The sequence below is a fragment of the Nasonia vitripennis genome, chromosome 3, assembly GCF_009193385.2.
Source record: "Nasonia vitripennis strain AsymCx chromosome 3, Nvit_psr_1.1, whole genome shotgun sequence".
Classification (NCBI taxonomy): domain Eukaryota; kingdom Metazoa; phylum Arthropoda; class Insecta; order Hymenoptera; family Pteromalidae; genus Nasonia; species Nasonia vitripennis.
In genome coordinates, this window is record NC_045759.1 from 4,297,120 (window position 1) to 4,320,929 (window position 23,810).

The window sequence follows — 23,810 nt, forward strand, 5'->3', positions numbered from 1 at the left end:
GGCTGGGTTAAAAAATGTACAAACATTTTATTTCTCATCCACATACATGTCCGTTTCTTACGTCTATTACTGGAAGAGGGAAGTCAATTTGAACCATCAATCGATGTATAAATTGTAACGATAAGTAGGATTGATCATTCAAATTTCTTGAAATTTTCTTCATTCCTGACGTTATACAATATATCAAGGACGGGGAGAATAGCTTACGTATAAATAACGCTTGACTTACGCTAGCTTTACCACGCTACATTACAGTTACTAAATTCGAGCAAATGTACAGGCGTGCTCCGTCCGCTTCTGTGCTCGTCACGTGCTGCAGAGCTTTCGTTAACGTATAATAGAGATATTACATTTTATTAAATTAAAGAAATAGAAATTGGTTTCCTTCGCAATGGAGTTAGTTCGTGTTGTGTAACATACGTTATATATTATATTATATATAGATAAGAGAAACAATCCGCACGCAAGTGACTGGCATCAGTTGAGCATTACTTATTTACAGGTCTTTTAGAGCTTAAACCGACGATTAACTTTCCATAATGTGAAAAGTTTGCGATTTCGTTATTCCACAAGTGTCGTTAACGTAAATTATAACTACCAAGCCCTACGCTGGCGTAGAACTTGATCGTAACTTCGACATCGGTATCGTTCTTTTCTTTTTATACAATGAATCGTGAAAGATATGGTTTGTCTCGATACGAAGAAAATCTCATACAGATAATCGAATCAACGATATACTTTCAACAATAATAAGTGTTATATATACAAAATATTACTGCACAATTTGAGTCGAATAGAGCTCGCGCTCTCACCTCGAGCTTGTTAATCATACAAAATAATACGACAAAATCTATATGAATCTTCTCTGCGGCGCGCGGAGGTGCGCGAGACGATCGCGCGCAGGATTATCTTTCATAATTCAAGGATCTCTTTCTCGAGAGAGTGAGAGAAACACGCTGCACCGTCGCACAGACGAGAGTTCTCTCATTTGGGTTTCTGATTGCCGTAGTCGACGTAGACGCGCACGACCTCGCCGCTGTACTTGCGCTGACTGGGCATGAAGTAGAAGTCCGGTTGCGGCTGTAGGCTACCGGTGTGATGTCCGTTGTTCGGAGCCTTGCCGTTGTTGTAGCGAGGCATGTTCCGTCGATCCTGAGTGTAGTAGCCTTGTCCGCCAGCCGGAGACATGGCCGAGGACTGTCTCGGTCCCGGTGCGCGTGGCAGACTGTAAGTGGCCCTGGGACCGGGTACCATCTGGCTGACGCTGTTGCGCTGCTGCTGCTGCTGCTGCTGCTGCATGTCGTGGTGTTGCTGGTGGTGTCCGTTGTCGGTGGTTGAGTGTCCGTTGCTCATCATCATCTCGCGAGGCCGCGAGAGACTGGAGACCGGCGGGGGCGGTGACTTCTCCTCCGTCTCGAAAGCCTCGAAGGCGAAGTTCGTGTTGGCGCTCGAGGAGTAGTCGCGCCAGGCGTTCTTACCGATCAGCCGGTCCTGCAACGGAAATTTCTCCTGTTAAGGACAACAGAATGATCAGCTTTAATTCCAGGGATCACAGTACACGAGGATCGTATATTGTCTACATGTAACGTACAACATCTAGAAGCGGTGGACAAAGAGACGTGAGAGAGTGTACAGTGTGACAGAGAGAGAGAGAGAGAGAGAAAGAGAGAGAGAGAGAGAGAGAAAGAGAGAGAGAGAGAGGAGTGAGATAAAGAGAGTGAGAGAGAAAGAAGCAGAGGCAAAAGCGATACCTGGACGAGAAAGCGGATAAGATTCATGCGCTCGCGCCTCTGTGTGCTTCTCTATCCGGCTCTCTACCAATTTTGGGAGGGCCGGTGCATGTTCGGCGGTAAGTGCAACTGCTGCTGGTGATGATGGTGATACTGGCGCTGCATGTCTTGATGATGGCTGCCGTTGCCGTTGTGATGCTGCTCGTTTTGCCGGTGATAAGCGCGCGAGCCGTTCATCAGAGTGTGGCCGTTACCGTTGTGGCTGTTGCCGTTGTTCTGGTTGCGATGAATCGGATTGCCGTGATGCTGATGGCCAGGTTGACCTGCTGACGGCGAAGTGACCAGAGGCAGCGAGTACACCCTCTGTGATAGATACACACGAACACAAGGTGCGTGAGCGCGCGAGACATGCAACACAAGCATAAAGCACAAGCTTCTTCTTTTTCTCCGTCTTTCTCTCTATCTCTGAGTTTTTTGTCTGTTTGCTCTTCAATATTCTCGCTCCTCTCTCTCTCACTTTCAATTTTTTTTTGTTTTGGTATTATTCGGACAGAAGCTTCTACGACACATAATAGAGCGCAAAAAAAAAAACGAAACATTCAGATGGATCCGAAAGAAAGGGAAATATGAAAGATGAAGGAAGAAAGAGAAGTTTGAAGAGTGTATGCAGGACAGTGCCATTGAAGATAAAAAAAAAAAGACAAAACAAAATTTTCATCCATGTACACATAGAAGAACGTGCGAGCGCGCGCGAGACGAGAGAGTAGCCAAGGCATTCTTTCTATTTATGCAAAAGCTGCCTTTGATCATCTCGTCGCGCGCTCGCGAGACACGCGAGTATAAGTATACAGAAGCACAAACAACGAATGATAAAAACAAAAAACAGTCAAAGAGTCATCCGTCGATGAATCCCTTACCTTTGTCGTGCGCTTCTTCGAGGCTTTGTAGATGGTACAGCTGGCCTGGAGCAAGGCTAGCGCCAGCAACGCGGCCAAGCACGCGATGACGATGTAGAGCTTCGTCGGCCCCAGTAACAGCCCGGCCATCAAAGAGTTCTCGCTGCCCTGCTTGTCAAGGTCGTTCTCCTCCAGATCGTACGCTGCGAAAGTTTCGTAGTTGGTAATTCTTAATCGCGACAGTTCGTAAAAATGAAAGATTATTCCTATTAACATTTAGATTGGACTTACGTTGCTGGGAGCGAAGCACGAGGTAATGAGGATCGACGGTGAGCGCGCCGACTTTGCCGCTACTGAGGGCTTCGCTAAGGGCAGCTTCAGCCATGGCCGCGGTGTCGGCCGGAGCGAGAGCTCGACCCTTGATCTCGTTCTTGTCCATCGCCAGGTTCATTCGAGCGACTATGCCGTCGTTGCCGTTCCTGCGACAATAAGCGCGGGATAAGTAAGTTAAAATACTGTTTAACGAGGAAGGCCGCAGCGGAAACTTTTCCTATCAACGTACTTGCGAAGCTCGCTGAGCTTAAGCTGATGGAAGCCCGGGACGTTCTTCAGGGTCGGGGAGAAGCTTCCCGATATCGTGTTGGACAGGTCCTCGAAGTCCGGGGAGCCGGGCAGAGGAGCTCTGTAACCGTCGCCCAGACCTACCAGTCGGACCTCGACGTCGTAGAAGAATCGCGGCGGTGGTGGAGTCGTCGCTCCCTCGTCGTCCTCTGTAAATCGAGTCAAATTATATAGCTTCGGTTTCTCTTTCTCGTTCCTTTACGGCAAAGTCGCGAGATGATTACCTTCTATTCCGCAGGACTTGATGCAGACTTTCTGAGCCGAGACGATGGGCACAGTTTCGTGCTTGCGGATCTTCTTATTTACAGGGTTGAAGGTGCCACCCTTGACGGGGAACATCAGGTAGAGGCACTGCTCGTCGGTGAAAGACAAGTCCCGGCTGTCCTTGGTCGCCCTCTTTCTGCTGAACTTCAGAGTGGTCTCGCCGTTCTCGATGCGGCCGCTGAAGTTGAAGATGTCCTGGGAAGCGTCGAGCACCGGCGAGTTGTAGCCGTTAATCCAGGTGTCCATCAGGAAGGCTCTTCCGCTGGTCTTGTCGACCCAACCGAGGATCGCGTCCGTTTGCGTCTGTAATTTTCGAAAACGATCGTTTCAGCACTTCACGATACTTCGAAATGTATAAACTTCGCGTAATGGGGTATACCGACCATTTTCTCGTCTTTCGAGAAGCCTATTCCCGTCCAGGTGTCGATGTTCTTCGTGACTACGGTGAAGGAAATTTCCTCCTAAAAACGGCAAATTTACGATTACGTAAAGTGCATCGATCGCCTCGGCTATGCGGGAGAATTTATAAACGTACCTTTCTCGCTTTGTAGAGCCACTTTATGCTGTACTCGCAGGTGTAATTTTCCGGCGAGCAGTGCCTAGGATAATGCCATTCACCACCGCAACCGCCGCCTTCGAGTGACACTCCGCCACCGAAATCTTCTCTTCCTTTCTCCTCTGAAAGTTTTTTTTCTCGTTTTAATGATACACGTGAAATGACCGTACACGAGAAATTTTTATTGCTCGTAATTTCCTTCGAACGTCGTGTGTCGTCGTGACTTTCTCGCTCATGAAAAATTACGAACGCTTCAAGGTTGCGACTTCGCGCTATTATTGTTATTTTTATTAAATAAATACAGATGTCAAGGAGTCCTGAGAGGAGCTCTCTCGGTAATTACAGTCGAAATCCTCTGTTTGGAGACTCGATCTTTCCGAGAACAGCTCGGAGAAGTTGGAGTGTAAATATAGGTTCCGAAACTCACCGAAAAAGTTAATGCTCGCTACGCCCCTTTGGGACTTGTGCCCGTGGTATTTGAGCTCGTCGGCCTTGTAGAAGTCCTTGACACTGACTTTGCTGTGTTCGACACCGCTGGCCGGCACATGGACGTATTTGCCCGGTTCCTGGCCTTTAGCCCAGATGACCTAATAGTCGAACGAAACGGAAAGCAAAGGTCATTCATTGCAGAAACAGAAGGTATTCGGTGATATGGCTAAGAAAACGAAGCGTACCTGCATGGCTCCGTCGATGATTTCGTGGTCGCTGAAGTGCTCGTCGGCGGCGAGTTTCCTCCTGAAGAGAATGGTCGTGAGGCCGTCCCTCTCGAAACCCATGGCAGCCGTGAGACTGTCCTTGCCACCCCAGAACGAGTCGACTCGAGGTGTCGACCTGTCGCGGGTGTAGTAGTCACCGATGCGATGCCTCATTCCTCGGGCCGATCCGATAACGATGTCGGTGCAGTCCATCGGGTTGAAGTCGTGCTTGGGTGTGTACTTGTGAAGTCCGGCGTTCGTTTGAGCGGCTAGTTATCGTTCATTGCAGAAAAATTCCGTTACTCGGGAGAGCAAAAGTAGTTTTTTACCGAAGACAGTAGATATGCGTAGAGAGGAGCATAGACGATGAGATTTCAGATGATTCGCGGCGATAGTTCGATAGAAGGGTAGAGTAGAGAGAATTTCGAAAAGATGAGTAGATTTTTGGCAAAAAGAACTTGAGAGTTTACCTTTGGGTGGTCCTGATTTCGCACCGTCCGAATGGGGCTCTGGTTCAGATTTAGGTTCGGGTTCAGATTTGGGTTCCGGCTCGGATTTAGGTTCTGGCTCGGAATTCGGCTCTGGCTCGGATTTAGGCTCGGGCTCGGACTTTGGTTCAGGCTCGGATTTAGGTTCGGGCTCAGAATTTGGTTCAGGCTCGGATTTAGGCTCGGGCTCGGATTTTGGTTCAGGCTCGGATTTAGGCTCGGGCTCTGACTTTGGTTCAGGCTCTGATTTAGGTTCAGGTTCGGATTTTGGTTCAGGCTCTGATTTAGGTTCGGGCTCGGATTTAGGTTCAGGTTCGGATTTAGGTTCAGGTTCGGACTTGGGCTCTGGCTCAGACTTTGGCTCTGGCTCAGACTTCGGCTCAGGCTCGGATTTGGGTTCGGGTTCAGATTTAGGTTCGGGTTCAGATTTAGGCTCGGGCTCGGATTTCGGTTCGGATGTGGGCTCTGGTTCGGATTTAGGCTCTGGCTCTGACTTGGGTTCGGGCTCGCTGGCTGGCTCCCCTGTGCAAAAAAGCAACACATGCTACCGTTTACACCGTCACCTCGTGAGAGTTAATTATCTATTAAGTTTGGATATCTACTTGGTGGGTATTGTACGCTTGATACGGGGAAAGTTATTATGCACTCGTTGATCACCTTCTTTTACTTTTCTCCGCAGCTGCGCATGTATGCATTATATATGCTGTAGGCATGGAACGCGGCGTGCGAAAGGAAAATTCTACTGTATGTATATATGCATTCTTGCATGCTTGCCTATGTATTCCGCGAGTCTCGAGAACAATTAGAGGATAATATCTTGCTTTCGCTGAAAAGCAGCGAGGTTAATCAGTAATTTGCATAATCCGCAGGTAGCAGAAATCTTCCTTCAGAGGGGAGGGGTGCGTTTTAGTCATTTTGGCCTATTTTCGCGCTCGTCAAATTATAAAACCGTTTGTCTCGGCTTCCATTATTTGTGATTACCATTTTTTTGCTGAATAAAAAACGGCATACCAACACCTACTTTCTACGCCGTTAATGTTTTATTTTTGCTTGTAATATATTGCAGTGTTAGTTTGCGGTTTTCTCGTTCATTAAGTTCGCATATTTCGTCTCATTTTGCTTTATATAGTAATTTTTGTGCATTGAATTTGCAACGAACTTCAGAGCGTTCGATTCCGTTTCGAAATTCAATCGTTCCATCAATCGTTTCGCAGAAATCGATCGCTCTGAAATCGCTTCTCGTTCTTGTTCGTTTTAATCGCAGTGTTGTCTATTGTATACAATACGAGTCTCATGCAGTCCTCTTTGCAAACTATAAACCAGTTACAGGCTGGGTTCCGTCAGTCATTTCATCCGGTATTGCACTTGGATTCTATACAAGATCGTTGTGCAGTTGCAGCTGGTTAATGCGTGAAACGTTCTCTCGTAAGTACAGTGACTATTATGTATACTTGGCGGAATCTTTTCGATTCCGCGCTATGTGGTATTGCTTGCGCTGTGTCGAACTGAATTAGGTTACGCCTTTGGCGAGAGAGATAGGAAATGCTTCGCGATGATAAGCGAGCCTTCGGACATAATGCGGGAGGAGTTAAAAAAAAGGCAGATAGACGTGTCGATTATTTCTGCCTCCTCATCGTACAACCGAATCGGTTTCCATTTCGTCGCGCGGACGTATAACGATAAAAAGAACGTCTTCTCGACAAACCGGCGGGAGTGAGATCACACTAATTAACGCTTACAATGGTTTTTCGACTTACCGGTTGGCTGGGGATCGGGCTGCGGCGATCTCTTCTTGCGACCTGGCGACAACAGAGACAATAACAGATGAGAGAATCGCTCCCGCGGGAAAGTCGAGTGAAAGTGGACAAGAGAGATAAGGTCAATCGTTCGTAAAATCGACGCGTTCGCAGTAGCTTACCGTTCTTGGTGCTGACGTGGTACGTCACGCTCGTCTGGACGGTGACGTCGCTCTCGGGCCGAGGCGTGACGTCGTGCTTGGCCGAGCGCTTGTTGTTGCCACCGACTTTGACCTGCGTCGCCTCCGGCTCTGGTTCAGCCGCCGGTTCGGGTTCGGAGGTAGGTTCAGGCTCCGAGGTGGGTTCGGGTTCCGACTTGGGTTCGGGCCTGGGCAGCGGCTCCGGTGACTTCTTGCCATGTTCGCGGATCTCGGGTATAGCTCGGCAGGCCGAGGTGAGGGTGCTTGGACGCCAGCCAACGCCGACCCAGCTGGTACCGTTGACCACGGCCACACCTTCGAATTCCTTGGAATCCTTGAGGATGCGCCAGTAGAAGGTGAAGTCGTCGGAGAAGCGCTTCATCGTGTAGGACTGGAGGTCGAGGTCGACGTTCTTCATCACCGAACCTGGCGAAACACGAATCACACATCCGCTCGTTATATACATCGATTGTATATTTCCTTGCGCAACAAGGCGCAGCGCGGCATTGTTCGAAGGCGATTAATCGCCGCGATGCTGCTGTCTATACTCACGTTTCGAGCATCCGGGGCCGAACCAGCCGATGTTGCAATAGCAGTGCTTGGTCGGCGGTGTCGTGCCTCCGTTGTCGATGCAGGCGCCTTGGGTACCGCAGTCCGAGTCGTCGAGGCACTCCTCGTGGTACTGGCACCTGGCACCGTGGTAGAACCTGTCGCAACGGCATCGGCCTAGCACGGAGCGGCCGTGTCCGCTGCAGTCCTCCCTGTAGGCGCGCTTGTCCACGATCTGTGGAAAGTCTCGGCTTTATTACTCTTCGATTCGCAATCGGTAATGGACGCGCTGCGCGTGTGCTCGTTCGAGCCGACGCGCTTTCGTAATAATTGCCGGCTTGGAATCCGAGGAATTTAAAAGAAGCACATAAAACGCGCTCGGTAATTAAAAGAAAGAAAACGATTCCATGCCACGTTTATGTATTTTCGCACGACTGGACAGCGAGATTCCAAGAGTGTTTTGACTGCTGCGGGCTCGTATATACTTACGTCAACGTCGGCGCAGGACCAGAACCTGTAAGAGGTTCCCCACTCCTCGGCCTCGCGAAGTAGCCTGACTGTGCAGTCGGTGCAGGTGAAGTTGGTCGGCAGCTCCACCAGGTAGCTTTGCGCGCTGCGCCGTAAATCATCCGGGGAAATTGCAGGAAACAAACGGGTATATGAGAAAAGTGCCGCTGCTTGCGAAATCTCGGTGTGTTTATACGTTAGTGGAGCGGTGTGGAACTACTTACGTTGCGTCATTCTCCACGAATTCGCTCTTTTTCGTTACTGGGGTAAGGTCGACTAGAGGCCTGTCCAGGGCGTCCAATATCTGCAGTCTGAATCCTCCCTGCAAGAGTGAAAGGTATACGAATGCGGTGTTATTCTCATTTGAATAAATCAAGGTGAAATAGCCGAGCGACAAGTGTGTTTGCCGAGACCACATGCCTCAATTCATAAATCTCGAACATGACGACACGAGATGGCAAATGGGTAAAAGTCGAATAACACATCACGGCGTGTCGTCTCCTTGCCCCACTTGCTTCCGCGACGACATATTTCGCAACCCTCGGGAGAAAAAAGTCAATCGACACTCGCGATTCTCGTACCACGCGGTAAGTATGCACACAGCAGAGAACGCTGTTAAGCGCGTAAGGAACGGCGCATTCGCAATCCGACTGGCGCGCAGACTTGCGAAATCTCATAACAGAAGAACGTTCCGGCAGTGAATTCCGATCGTGTTTCCCGCTCTCCATCTGTTCGCTCGTAAATCACGAGGAAAATAACGTCCTCGTCGTCGAGTCGCGCAGGTGCCGCGGCGAGAATCCGGGAGAAAGCCGTACGGATGCTGCGCGGAACTGTCATCTCTCTTTCTCTCTCCGGAGAGCTGAGGAGATTCCCCCCTGGGAAAGCACGTATACATGAAGGTACAGAGAGAGAGAGAGAGAGAGAGAGAGAGAGAGAGAGAGAGAGAGAGTCGTTTGTAGAAGAAACTTTGCGCGCGTTGCCCCACATCGCGCCAAGAAACAATGCGAGAAGGGACTTTTTGCGCGTTTGCTTCAATCGCGACTTTCCTCTCTATTACTCGAGCGATCCTCAATGTCAGGCGATTCTGTGGGGGGAAGGGATGAGGGGAAAAAAGTTTAATGCCTGCTTTACGACAAATTTCGTACACGTACACGCTTTTGTCGGGTGTTAATGGTTCTCGTCTGGATGGATAGTTGTATATTTATTTCGCTTGTATATTTATTTCGTTTTGGAATTCCACGTTCTATTACTAGTCTCAGATGGAAAATCCGGAATCCGCGTAACATAGAAACGAGCCTGTTATTCGTAACGGTAAATACGAGCGTATCGATCGAAAAGATTCAGGTTTTCCGCCCTTAGGACGCTTTTCCAAACTAGGTCGTTCGCTGCTACACATACGAGCACATGTGCTCTAAAACATGGTATAACGAGCAGAAAAATCGGCTCGCATGCAAATTCATTGCCGCCGCCGTAGCGACGCTAATTGGGCGCCGTATGGTGCGCGTTGCGCAAGGGCGTTATGTCTCGAGGTTGCGCAATATTTATTACTTCTCATACGCGCACGCGCGCGTTTCTCAATATTCTAATCCAGCGGTAAACAGCCCGGCGAATCGATTTTCTATACGCGTATAATGCGCGGTAGAGCTTTCGTCGGTTCCTTACGAAACGACCGACGCGCGTGAAAAGGATTACCAAACGAATTATAAAGAATCCCAGGTGTCTGTGTGAGGCACCGTCGTGAATCAAGTGTACAGGTATGATCTCGTCCCGTTACTTTCGTAAAAAGCCGGTCCCATAATTTCTCATCGATCTCTCTCAAGAGACTCTCAAAAAGATCGTCGATCCGCACCTTGCAAGCTCCTCACGAAAAAGCCCGAACCTGCGATCCAGTCGGCCCCGAAATCGCGCGAGGACCTTCGAAAGAGCTGTACATACGGGTACGTGCTTCGCGTAATAAGCGGCGATTAATACGTCGAAGGGAGCAGCGCAGCAGTCTCTTCGCGGCATTTACATGAGGAAGAAGAAGTCGAGGAGGAGGAGGTGGAAGGAGGGATTCCAGGTCATAACGGTGCCGGTGTGCGTAGTATGCGCCCTCTCTCTCTCTCTCTCTCTCTCTCTCTCTCTCCCGTCCTCGGAATACTTCCTCGGCGGCGCCTCTGGAATTCGCATTAACATTTTTTTTTCTCCAAGGAGAGAAGGAGAAGACGGCGATTGGTAGTTTCCCTCGTACGCCGGGCTTACAGATTTTTCGTGGCGGATTAGAATTTCAAATCGAGCTGGTGAAGCTTATATGGGATTTTCTAGCGATCGTTGGCCTCGATCGGTTGAGCGACGAAACGACAGTATTTTCTGTCGAAAGGTTCGATTTGCTTTTTTCCAGCCGTCTATGCTATTATAGACCACCTTGCGGAGCTCGGCGGATAAATCGACGGGTACGAGTGTGAAAAGTCGGTTATTATGCGCGCGACTGTATTCAAGAGTATATAGAAAGGAATTTGATTAGTAATCAGCGCGTAAGGATACACTCGTGAATGGACAGATAAATAAATGAATGAATGACTCGGGCAACTTTTACTTTTTCTCCGGGATCAGCCGCCGCGACGTCCTTGACGCCGTGTGTATACTGCACAATATGACTCTGCGACTTTTTTCTTTAATTCTCTCGTATTATTCATCACGATTATTTCCGTTCTTACAAGCTTACGACAACAACAGATGCTTCTCGGAACAGGTGCAGGAATGCGAAAATATTTGCTCTTTCCGGGAAGCGCGTCAACGAGCCTCTCGCAGTGAAAATATTTTCCCGGTTTCATACACTCGCGCGCGGGCTTTTTAAGCGCCTTGTAAATGCTAATCCCGTCGTGGCCAGTTTCTCGAGGGGGAAAAATCTTGAGCGCGAAAAAATACTAATTTTCTTGACGCGCGAGATGTTGATTTAGGACGGGAAGGACGTTATAACGGTTGCGGCATTCCATTGCCGGCGCGAGCCACCGCCTATGGAGGCTATATGGTATATAGGAGAGAAATGCCAACGACACTGTATAGAGCCGATCGAATATCGCGCGCGCACTTAGAGTTACAAGCTATAGTATATAGAGATAGTGGAATTCTCGCGGTGTGTATAACTGTCGCGCGAGTTGACATAGAAAGTGCCGGAGGTTGATGAGCTCAGTCTATTTTTAATCGGTTACAGCTTATGTGTGTGTGTGATCAATCTTGTTCTCGTTGCTTTGTGGAACTCGTTTTATTATTGAGAAACTTCCGCTGCGCTGGACTAGAGTCTAATCGTAGACTTCTGGCTTATTCCCTTAGTGATTATGCATGTACGAGCGCGTGTAATGGGGAGAAAAGAATCGATGTAGGAAGTTGTGCACAGTTGCGTTGTTGAATTACATATGGTATCTGCCTCATTCTAGTCAAAACGAATAAAGATCCTAAAACCGTATCGAAAAGCAACGCAGCATCCAAGCATGCCAGCAAAGTAGATCTTGGTATACACAAGAGTGTCGTCATCCCCGCCGCGGATTTGTCTTCTCTCTCCGCAATTTTCAGTGCGCGCTGCTCAGCTGGATATTCCCATTTCTCGCGTGCATGTGATGCGCCGCCGCCGCCGCCGCCGCAGCGTAATAGCCCTCGCTGTGCGGCGAGAGGATGAACATTTTATGCAGTTGCGCAATTCGGCCCAAACGAGAAACCAGTATCGCAGACGCTGTCTGTGTACCTCCCGGGAATTCGGAAAAATAACAGACACGATCATCTCTAATTCGGTTGTGATACGTCGAGTTGCGGAGATTGTAGCGCGCTTAATTTGGAAAATGAATTGTGACATGTAGTAGAGTATACACACAAGCTAATTACGGGCTTTCACAAGTGCTCCGCATAAGTACTACCGCACGTCATTAGGCGACACATTAGGCTAATCTCGCTCGAGTTGACGCGCTCGAATCAAGCGAGTTTCGCAAAGGCTGTTTTGCAAAGGTAGCTTTTTATTATTAATTTCCGTGGAGAGTATACAAGCGCTCCCGTGTCTCGTTCAATCTGGCCGTTACTACTGAGCACACTATACCTATTCCATCAGCGCAATCGATGCTCCACGCGGAGAGACGACGCACGTGAGGGAATCATCGAGTTGCAAAACGCCGGATTATGAAAGCTGTGATGCGCTGAAAATCCGAGGGAGAGACTATGATGCTTTCGAAATTCATTGGCACTATACTGCCATTTGCGTATGTGTGGGTGTATGAGTTCGACACTTGCTCTCGTTTTTCTGAATAATTCAGACCGAGCGTCAGTGAAGCCTCCGCGGAACAAATTTAATAATTCCCACATCAGCGCGTCGTTTCACAAGCGGCTACATGAATGCAACGCATTCTATCCGCAAACAGGTTCTACACACTAGAGAGAGAGAGAGCGTAGGTATCAGAAAAGTACACACAAAGTTTATTCAATCACTCGACGGCTTTCACACGCAATCGCTCGAAATGACACGTACAAAGACGCCGCGCGAAATTCCACGCGTGTAATATAATAATAACGATCCTTCAACGAATCTCCGAGGCTGTCGATCTCTCGATGAGATTTTCGAAATCGGACGTGTCTACGTTTATGTATATGCTGTGTACTCACCCTGTGCGGATAGGCCAAGTGCCACGTCACGTTGAAGCTACTTCCAGACAGCAACGAGGTCTTGATGTCACCTGGAAAAAAGAAAGCAGTGTATTGGTTAATGCTCGAAGCGTGAGAAGTTCCGTATTCCATCTGTTTCGCTTCCACACACATGTGCACGCGATTCGATACAAATCGACGTGGATTAGATTATAGCTATACTGAAAGAGTTCGCTGTTTATATAAAACGATGGCGAAAGCGCCGTCGATCTCATTTTGTCAGATCTACATATAAATCGACATCACAGCGTAGCTCTCCTTCGAGAGAAATCCAAGCGATTTCCCGTTTCGCACATATCAAGGTCAGCACACACGACCTTCGAACGAAATCGAGCCTATGCTCGCAAGAAACTTAAGAATGCGCAGCGCTTGCGTTTTCACCAACGAGCTAACGTCGCTCTTTGAAAATATAATAACTATCGAGCTTCTGCCCTTTTTTCGTTGCGAAACGCAGCGATCGCCTGCAATAAATCTCGAAGCGCAAACAAGTTTATGCCTCCTTTTTCGCAACCGCGCATACGCATCAGCGTCTTTTAGTGCTTCTACGCGTTGCGATAGATACTAATCGCCGATTGTTATGTCCGCTTCGGTGAGAGGCGAGCGACGATGATTAGACGCGCGCGGCAAGGAGCGATTGATTGAATTATATTCTTACGGGAAAACAGTGTCACCGTAATTACGGCCGACGACTTTTCTATTACACGCTACCTATCCGTGCCAAGGATCAGAGCCGCGAGTGCGATATCTCGTCAACACTACAGCGCGCGCTGAAAAAGGATCGATTCTTTTTTTTTTACCGTAGTTCCATAAGCGTCTTATTAAATAAATGTATTTGGCGCTCTAGCCCTTCTGGCGACGATGAGTCATCGGAAAAATGCATCCGACAGGCGATTTCGCGCGCGAGTGTAATATGCACGCTAGAATATAAATATATATACATAAAAGAGAAGCGGCGACTCGCGGGCGATCCGCGCGGCGACGCCTACGCGCGTATCTTATTATCTCCTTCCTTGGCTCTTTCTCTCCGCAGCGAGAGACCTCGAGATAGAGGCGTTGTGTTGCGCGCGATGCGCCGGGAGAAAGGACGGAAAATCGCGCTGCGGATCAACGCACTCGTCGGCCTTGACGAAGGGGGTTATATTAGATTGTATACGCTTTTCTATCGATTTTTCCGAAAAGAGGAATTCGAATATTCGTTTATCGGATTGTATATTACTGCAAAAAGCATCGGGTTATTATCCAACCGCGTATAATTAAGAGAATATACACGCCGCAGTCAAATTAGGCGAATAGCGTTGCGCGTAGCTTCACCCGATACCAGCGGGCTAACGACCAGATCGGCTTCGAATTATATTGAAAAAAAAGGGCATATGAGAGCGATATACGATCTCGTTTGCACATCGAGCCTTCGAAGAAGCTCTCCTCTCGAAATAGCGCGAAAAAAAGCGCTCCCCCCGACAATTATTCCTAATGACTAGGCGCAAACATCGCAGCTGCATAGCGAGAAAAAAGAAGCCACACAGAGAAGCGACTTCCTCCTGTAGCATCAGTAAGACGCTCTCGCGTAACGCAATCCGGAAGTTTGCCTGGCGAACCGCGCACATACATATACCATATATACAGTCTCGTTCCATTCGGCGCCTTCTTTCCACTTTCTGGCTCCGTATACTTCGCGAGCGAGTCCGCGCGTGTGTCTGTATCCATTAGATGCCGGCGCCCGATTACGTTCACCCTCGAGTGCCCACGACCCCCCGAGAGGGAGATGCGCTGTACATAGAGTGTATTATATGTATATCTCGCGGGCTTATCTTAATATGCACCGGCTACTGCAACGTAACGAGAGCCTCGAGTCCAAAAACGCGAGAGCGAGCGTTTTTACTGTGTTATACTCACGCATTACGTAAAAGTTGTCTTGCCTTACGTTCCGCGAGTGTGTGTATACTTTGCCAACTTTTTTTTCGTCTAGCCAGTGGTGAACAACGTGCGATTCGAGCTGGATTAACGAGGGAAGGAAAAATGGGCGAGCATGTGTGAGGTGAAAGTCCTGCAGCAGGTGATAATATTATAATAGCCGCTGAATAATGCGATAATAATAATTATAGAGCGTAACGCGTTTTAATGTGCGCTGATTGCTCGGGCAGTTGCGTGTTTTACGTAAACTGCATCATCTTTTAATCTTCGCGCGTTATACGCTTGCGCATCATCCATTGACCGGAGTGTATAACGTGTTATGGGTGTCCGCGGTCTGATAAATTTTCTGCTTTACAAAATTAAACGTAGAGATGAGAAGAAAACGCACAAACTTCCTCGACTCCTTTATCTCATGAGAACGATCGAGCAAAGCTCGTTAAAACTCGTCTTCCCCGCGAAAACCATGAGCGCGCGGTGAAAGAGAAAAATAAATCGCCAAAGTTATTACCCGCAACGTTTCCGCGTATTTCCTCGTCCCACAATATAACACAATGCTCGAACCGCGAAATCCATCGATATACGATGCGATGATTATTCGGAAGCACATAATCGGCTGCAAAGTTCAGGCCTGCACCGGTGACACACACACACCGGTCGATTAATTATGCGGGTTGCGCAACGCGAAAATTCCATTTGCACACAAGGACCATTAAACAGAGACGGTCTATTATGGTCGGGTCGCAATTGTCGCGTGTGTATAAGACGGTATGTAGATAGAGGCGTAATAATCTCAACGGCTCATTAGCACACGCACGAGGACGGACGACGAACTTCGTGCGGCCTTGATGGCTGTTCTCGTAGTGCGTTAAACTTTTTTAATCGTCGATTGTGCTTCGTCATCCCTTGAAAAACTGAACGGCTTGTTGGTTGGTAAAAAATTCGAAACTCCGATTGTTTATCTACGATTTCGCAACAAACTCGAGAAGCCCACTCATCCTTTTGCCACACACACACACACACACACAACTATTCGAAAGTTCGCGGAAGAGAAATTTAGCAAATAGAAAACTCCGCCGAATAACGAATTCCCCGTACCAGCTATACCCGAAACGCTTAAAAAAGTATATTTTCCAATACAACCGCTCCGTATTTCTTTTTTTGTTCGTCGCGAAATTGAACCGTATCCACCTGTACTCTCGCATGCAGGTCAAGCCACATACACACACACACACACACACACATGGTTGCACCAATTTCAAACGACGCGTCGCGGGCGCAGTGACGCGTAGGGCATGTAATTCCGCGCGTCGATGGAACGTATAATCGAATGCATAATTCGGGCCGCGCTGATGGAAACAAACGCATCATCATCATCATCATCATCCGGTCGAGGACATTAACGGTGCTGCTGATGCTCTTCGCTATTTCGCAATATAACGTCGCGCGCATCGATTTAGAACGACACCGACGACGACGTGTGGAATTACAGGGGGAGAGAAAAACTGCGCTCGATTATTTAATAATCGCTCGATCGTACGGCATATACCGTGTCACGCGTCAGTTTCCGCGGGCCGATCGATTATTCAACTGCTGCTGCACGTATATACGTATGGGAATTCGAGTCCTTTATTAATTCGTTTTCCATTACGTAAGATTTATGTCTGTGGATTGAATGTGTGTGTGTGTGTGTGTGTGTGTGTGTGTGTGTGGATACGTGCTGCGGCAATTATAACGAGAGTCTTCCCGGCGCTGCTTTTAATTATTTTACGAGCTTTTGTGCTCGGTGTGAGAAAATCCTCGAGTGTTATATGTATAGGAAGGACGTTACACGAGATTTCGTTTTTAGCGGAGGAGGCGTTGTTATATTGTTTTCGCGAGTGTATAATGCGCCTGTATCTGCCGAGCGGGATCTCGACGATCGATGATGGATAGCAATAATATTTCAATTTCAATTTCAGCCCGTGTACGATGTATACTCGTAAGATGATGTACGTTTCGATAACGTTCCCATAATACGATTCATTATACATTAGCGTTAAACGATGCATTTTTCTCGATAAAAAAAAAGACATCAAGCATCAGCGACTATCGAATAACTTTTGCACCTCTAACAAGATTAAGAAATTTCCTAGCTGCAGCTGCGCGGGCGAATTAACTCTTCCCATATAATACAGCGATTAAATTATCCAGCTAGACTTACACACACACATGGCGATGCGCACAGCCACCTGCGGTTACGATAATCACGTCGATCGTCTCGCGTTAGCGCGCGCGGGCGCCTCTTGTATTCGTTAATTGTGAGAGAATGCTCATATTATGTACGTATATACGTATATAACACTCGCACACACACACACGTACATACTCTCTCCTAAAAGTTCCTCGTCTCGCGCGACGGTGAAAGTGTACACCGCGCATAGTGCTTTGAATCGCGCGCCGACGAACGGCAACTTCTTTCGCGCCGTTTTCCCATAAGAGCCTGTGCAGCACGACGTGATTACGTGTATACCTGTATACATCTATAGGGCATATAACACACTCACACTATCTTTGGTATTTCGCGCAGGCCGGCGTCGACAGGTGTTTTCGAACTCTGCGGGAGCGACCTCTAGCGGCTGGTATTTGTCGCGCGCGGTAGCGATGAAGGAGATTTATCCCCGTCGACTCGAAAGTTTACGCGGATGATAATTCGCGAGGTCGTATAAACTGCAGTGTGTACGCGCGGCCAATAACTTTCTAGCCGTATTTTTATGCAAATACGAGACGAAAAGCGGAGAAACACAATGGAAAGGTTTGCGCGCGCACTTTATCATAAATTGAGGAACTTTCTACTTTTTCCGCGAGGGGGATTATGAGAGAGCCGCTTTATACAGCTTTACGGCAATTACATGTACTAACGGGTAACGCTGTGTGTACAGGTCTGATCATCGAGGAAGTATATTCACGCGGAATCTATAAGCAAATTGCAATAAGGGCCGTTGATAAATAATTCAACGCTTCTGTGCGCTGTGTTATGATCGGCCATATACACAGAAGGAAGTTATACGATAGAGAACCGCAAGAACGACGAAAGTCTCACGTAATTATTTCTAACGATATATTCGCCCGCGAGAGCCTTCGTATATTACTCACTCTTATGGCTGCAGCATATATCTGTGTGCGCATACCTATACGGCACTAACACACATACGATCACGTACACGAGTATCAAGACTTTCTCTCACACTTGTTCGCGCAAGGGGTATAGCCTATATCCACTCAATTTCCTATGTATCGCTTCGCGCGCGCGATTTTTTTTTCTCCTCTTCGAAACCGCCTGCGCGCACGGTTTTCACCGTCACTTCGATTATACTTCTAGTGGAATGTGTATACGGACTCGCTTGGACTTTCGTTCGTATAAAGTGTCAAAATGTGATCTATCTGGATAAACAGAGAAGAGTTAATAAGGATTAATTCGAATAATCAAGTTTCGGTGTCACACGAGATTCATTATTCAGTCGCAGAAGGCAGTTTTGTCGTAGATGGCACACCGCTACACATACATTCCGCGCGCGTCAAAGCGATGAGGGGAACGAAAAAGTGCCCGTGCGCCACCTATCGGCGTTAGCCGGAGACTATACGTGGAGGCCAGTCCGAATTCGTTGTCCGTTTGTTCTCTGTGCTTGAGATCCGAGAAAGAAAAAACACGAGGATCGCAGAAGCCGCGGCAACTTTCACGCGCGCGCAGAAGCGTAATGCTACGGCTCGCGTCGAATCCAGGTGAATTTTTTCTCTAAACGCAGCGCTAATTTAGAATACGGCCGCAATTACGTAACAAAGAGAGAAAAAAGCGCTCGCGCACGCAATAATATTATATGCACCGCCAGCGGAGAATCCTTTCCTTGATCCTAGTGATAAAGGAATGTTTCCTCGTTATACACACACAGCAACAGCTTTGGAAGATGGAAAAAACGCTCCGCGTACAGGTATAAAAGCCGACGACTATATCACGCGAATCTAACGCGTTTTTTTTTCAAGGTCAGCCTCTCGACTGCGAATATAAATTCGCATCTGCTTGACCTCGTTATGATACTTATATCGCGTGAAAAACCGGCCGCGCAGCTTCTTCTCGAGCGTGTGTCGCGATATCGAAAATTTTCGACGTTAGATTTCTCCTCGAGCGAGCGAGTTTCTCGAATTCGTAATGAGCGCGAGCGAGCCTCGAGGTCTGCGCTATTGAAGCTTGTGAGAATATTAAGTGCTAGATATCCTTCCTGATTATTATATGAAACCTTCCCATGGCTAAATTACCCATTATAAAAGCGTATGTTCCATACCCAGGAGGTGATTAATTAATTAATAATTCTCACCTCTAGGCATGCCACATGGTCCGGGCGTCCTGGCGTTATCCAGGAAGTCTAGGTCGTACTGCCTGGCTCTGGGGAACGTCAGCGCCACGTGTCCCACGGCAACGTCGACGAGCCAGAGGAGTAAAAGCGGCAAAGCCGCTCGCCGGCACGGCTGCATCCTTCCCTCTTACTCGCAGCTTCTTCTTCAGCAGCAGCAGCAGCTCACCGCCCGCCTGCTCGCGTCTTTTCTCGCCTCATGGGGCACATACGACACCTGCAACAGGACGATTGGCATTGTTTCTTTTTTTCTCCTCGATTTTACGACCGATACAAAAAACGATATCGGCTATTGATGCGCCATTGTGACACAACGACACCGTCGCCGTTTATTGCCATTGTGACGTCACCGCTGGCGCAGCTCATATTCCTGCAGCGACGATTGTTGCAGTCGCGGATAATTGGAGGAAAAAGCTTGCGCGCCTATTGGCGCTGGTTAGGCAATGATCTAGTTGGGAACGAGAGGAAAGAAGTTTGTGTACAGCGCTGCCCCGGTAATTACATTGCTGCTAAAATGGCTTTACTTTTCTTCCCCCCCTCTCTCTCTCTCTCTCTCTCTCTCTAGGATCTATCGAAATTCGATTCGTAATAGAAATTTATCGGCTTCGTAAATCCGCGAATTATTTCTGTACACGTTCATAAAACTCACCGAGTCGAGCCACAATAAGCGCGTCGTAATCCCTGGCATCGGGTATTTTATCGAAGAAGGTATATTTCAAGTGAAGAGTGTCGTTTAAAAATGAAAACGAAGCACGCTCGCAGATTTGATTGCGGGACGTAAATTACACGGAGGGAAGCGTGTATTTATTACACGCTCTCTACGTAATAGCGCCGCTTGGAAATTAACCCCAGTGTACGGCTACGCCAGATGAGACATAAATTCATCCACTTTAGAGGGTATCCAGAGCGACGGCTTTTCGCGCGCGATTTTTGAATTTTACATAAGCGCGCGTCTTCGAAACGACTTCCTCGCGATCGTTAGTATTATTATGCACGCTGAGAGTGCTAAAGTACTGGAAACCGGAAAGAAACGCGACGACGCGCGCTTTTCCGGAACAAACATCTTATCGAACTTTACGGCAGTTGGGTGACTATGGTTTCCGATTGCGAGAGAGAACTCATCTCTCCTGCGGAGATTTTACCGTTCGATACGTGCGTATACATATACTTAATTGTGCGGCGGATAAGGAGGAAAAATCGCATCGTATGTGCTGTGATTAGAAACGGGCGTAATGAAACAGGAAGCAGTCGTGAGTATGTGTGTGTGTGTGTGTCTAGCGGTACAGCGTATTCCTTCCTTCATCAGCGGGTGTACCGGTATGTATGCGAGATAGAAATGCGCCTACTTCGAGCATCTTCGTTCGCGCTTTCTTTTTCGCGCGAGTGTGTACGTGATAGGCCGAGAGTCGAGTGTCACCTGCGAGGCGGATGTATGGATGTATGTGCGGTATTGGTACTCCGAAAACGGAGACACGACGATGGATATTATAATATACCGATCTTTTTGATACGTACGCTATCGCTGCGATCTTGATTTCTCAATCGAGTTAATTTTTTGCGCGCGATCTGATTAATACGAGTGATTGATTAGCCAAATATTAAAAAAAAAAACGGTCTGACGATACCCGGCTATTTTCTACTCCGCGACTAAAACAACGACGTTGGATCTCTGACGCATCGACTTCCAGACCGCAAGTGAATCACGCAGGAGAAGGTGCAGATCGATAAGAAACAAGCGAGCGTCACGTTTTGTTCTCTCCCCAACGCGAAATTTCAAAAGCCCGGCAACAACAACACTCTCGGTGTATAGGCAAAACCGCAGAAAACACTGTGTGTACCGAATGCATCGCACGAAGGCCTCGCGGCTAGCATGAGGAATGCAAGCCGCGTACAATACACCGACACACATACACACGGATCTATGGAGAGGAAAGAAGCCAAGAGAGAGACTTTCCTATACACCGAGCGTTTGCGGCGCTACCAATCGCGTGGTCCAGGCGGCACACATATAGGCTCGGCCGCAGATGCCAAGGATGCCGAGGGGCCCAAGGCCGCGGATTCCTATTGGAGATCGGCAGCGCACACACAGCTCTGCTGTGATATGCATGTGGGTATACGGGGGGAATATTATCTGCCGATTTCTCGCGATTAGCCTTTTTTCGTACACACGTTATTGCGCCTTTCATGTTTTATTCATGTATAGACACACGTCGCGGTACGCTGTGTTGTTGGCTCGAAAACTAACACAACGCCTGGAATTCTTTTTGCGCAAGAGATCGGTAGCAGATTTTCCTGCGGCGGTGCCAATTTTTTCCCGTTTAAAACCCGACGACTCGTTCACGTCCGCGCGCTCGCCGCGATTAGCACTTTCGAAACTTTCATTGACTCTGTTCTCGCTGCAGCGCCGAATGTATACACGGTAACACCTGACGAGAGGAGCCGCGACGCGCTAATTGCCGTAATTCGGTTCTCGCGCGCGCGCGGCGCTAAACTGTGAGCTGGCATGTAGATCTCTCTCTCTCTCTCTCTCTCTCTCTCTCTCTCTAAGCACGTGGGAATAGCGAGGCTTTTTTCACGTGACGAATTTTTCGGAAAAATCGTAGTTCATTCGGATTCAAATAGTTTCCTTCACGGGCTCCGATTAACGGCTGTTGCGAGCAGACTCGGAGTATAGAGTCATGACTCACCGCCTCGATTTTTCGGCTCGTGGGAAAGGAAGGATTCGATTCACGTTTCGTAAATCTCGCCGCTGCTTCACAGTACGAGAAAGAGAGAGAGAGAGAGAGAGATGCGCGCGAGGAAAAACGAGAGCGAAAGGATCACTGCAGCGCACACAGAGGCACTACGGTCTACAGCCTCGTACACCTATTTACCTTCTCGGACTCCACAGGCAGCGAGGCGACTTCGGTAGCGGAGATCGACTCTTGCTTAGCACTGGCAAACTCAATAACACTGACGCATAAACGGGCAACGATCACCGGTGCCAAAAACTCGCGCGCGCGCAGGGTCACTCAGGAGTCGGCCATTTTGGTAGCAGCTGTGGCGCACCTCGGTACAACGCGCGCACTCGAAAGAGGGGCTGCTACTGCAGTGTATACGAGCAGCGATAGGAGAGCTCTTGCGAGTGTGTTACAAGCGAGCCGCCGGTGAAAACGTGACGGGGATCGGCCGAAGACTGAGGCTCGGTCTCCACGGCGGCACCGGAGAGCTCTCTCTTTCTCGATCGGCTCGGCTCGGGACTCCTCGTGCAGTGCCGCCGACACACCGATCACCTACCTCTATAGCCTCGGCTCGAGACTCGTGTACGCGGGTAACCTGTATGTATATGCCTCCGGCGAAAATGAGCGCCTCTCCCCTCTCTTACTCTGTGCTTCTTTTGCTGCATTCCCGCCGCTCACCTCCTCCTCCTCCTCCTTCGCGTGTGTGTGTGTACGTATGCGAGCATCGCGAGGAGCGTCTTTCGCGGATTCTTCCGATGCTGGTGATATGCGACTGGACCAGATTATTCGAGCGGCTTGGGCTTCTTTTGTCGGAAGATTTTGAGCGTCGAGTGACGATCGGTCGGGTAATGTGAAAAAATCGGCAGACGAATCGGTTCCGAAAACAATATATAAACTAGTTTCAGACAAGTTTTTTTACTCTCGATGACGCGAGATCCCAAAGCAAAAAAATCTCCTACGCGAACTTGGCATACCGTCCGCTAGACCGCGCGTCGACTGGAGAATTGGTCAATTGAAAATCCGGGCGACGAGTCCGTGCGCGTCTTTCTCTCTCGCGGTGCCGTATACATATCACCTAAACCGGTTGCTCTCTTGACCGGTGTATTTTTTCTTCTTCCCTCGCGCGCATCGGCGTTTTACGGTTCCGGTTTACGAGCGCTGTAAATTTCGGCTCCGCTCGATCGCAGCAGGTTGCATACCGATTTTTCCAATTTTCACGCATGAAAATCCCATATCAACTCAGCTCGACACGGATCGAAGCTTCGTACACCTATACACACACACACACACACACAGGTTATGGATAGTCAGATAAGGCTCGTTGCAGCGAGTTGTGAAACGTGCGCATTGTTTTGAATGGCGCGCGGCGCAAGAGACCCACACGTATGTGTGTATATGCAATATAGAGCCGATAAGAATGCATAATGATCGCAGGCGAGTCTCCCTGTGTGTATAACCGGAGGCGCGGAGTCTCGCGATGACTTTTTACGGCCGTATAGTCGACGCCGCGCCGACGTGTGTGACACATGCGCGCAGCGGAAGGTGGGCGACGGAAGAGAGGAAATAGACACAGGTCTTCGCCGTAGTCGTTCTTATGGCTGCTATGGGTACTGTATAATGTATGCCCGACACGGAGAGTTCGATGCCAGCAGGGAAACAACGCGCGCATGCTAAGATACAGAGGAAAAGGCGGAATGTTCAGTCCTTGGATCGGCAAGGAAGAATGTGTATTAGATCGTGGCGAGGTCGATCTCGCGAATGGCGAGGATCAATGTCGTTTGCGGCGAAGCCTTACACTGCGTTGCGCAACGTCCGCTGAGGCTGAATATTGAAGCAGAAGAAGAAGAAGAAGAAGAAGAAGAAGAAGAAGCTATGCCTATACATGCG

General features: G+C 48.6%; 1 protein-coding gene across 4 annotated transcripts; it reads right to left on the bottom strand.

The window, feature by feature from the left end:
• Positions 1 to 3: 3 nt before the first annotated feature.
• On the bottom strand, positions 4 to 22,484 carry LOC100119134. 4 transcript variants are annotated; one of them, XR_004227150.2, is made up of 19 exons: positions 22,077 to 22,484; positions 19,168 to 19,420; positions 12,869 to 12,939; positions 8,467 to 8,564; positions 8,225 to 8,348; positions 7,739 to 7,970; positions 7,169 to 7,612; positions 7,008 to 7,049; positions 5,233 to 5,772; positions 4,742 to 5,031; positions 4,495 to 4,654; positions 4,047 to 4,189; positions 3,895 to 3,972; positions 3,472 to 3,814; positions 3,189 to 3,396; positions 2,918 to 3,105; positions 2,648 to 2,829; positions 1,752 to 2,093; positions 4 to 1,509 (listed from the first exon to the last, which is right to left on the bottom strand). XR_004227150.2 is itself a non-coding variant. In XM_031926797.2 (18 exons), the coding sequence occupies exons 2-18, from the start codon at positions 19,322 to 19,324 to the stop codon at positions 985 to 987; spliced, it is 3,807 nt and encodes a 1,268-aa protein (XP_031782657.1). In that variant the 5' UTR covers positions 19,325 to 19,420; positions 22,077 to 22,484; the 3' UTR covers positions 4 to 984. The 4 variants fall into 4 exon arrangements, 2 of the variants coding, with proteins under 2 accessions (XP_031782657.1, XP_031782656.1); XR_004227151.2 differs by having other exon boundaries at positions 1,276 to 1,491; XM_031926797.2 differs by lacking the exon at positions 1,752 to 2,093 and having other exon boundaries at positions 4 to 1,491.
• Between the last annotated feature and the right edge of the window lie 1,326 nt (positions 22,485 to 23,810).

Bases quoted from the DNA above. Each gene is read 5' to 3' on its own strand.
- LOC100119134 (XM_031926796.2), bottom strand. From the start codon at position 19,324: ATGCAGCCGTGCCGGCGAGCGGCTTTGCCGCTTTTACTCCTCTGGCTC. The intron at 5,032-5,232 runs GTAAACTCTCAA...AACGATAACTAG, and splicing joins GAAATCAGGACCACCCAAAG to CCGCTCAAACGAACGCCGGA. The intron at 3,106-3,188 runs GTACGTTGATAG...TTATTGTCGCAG, and splicing joins AAGCTCAGCGAGCTTCGCAA to GAACGGCAACGACGGCATAG.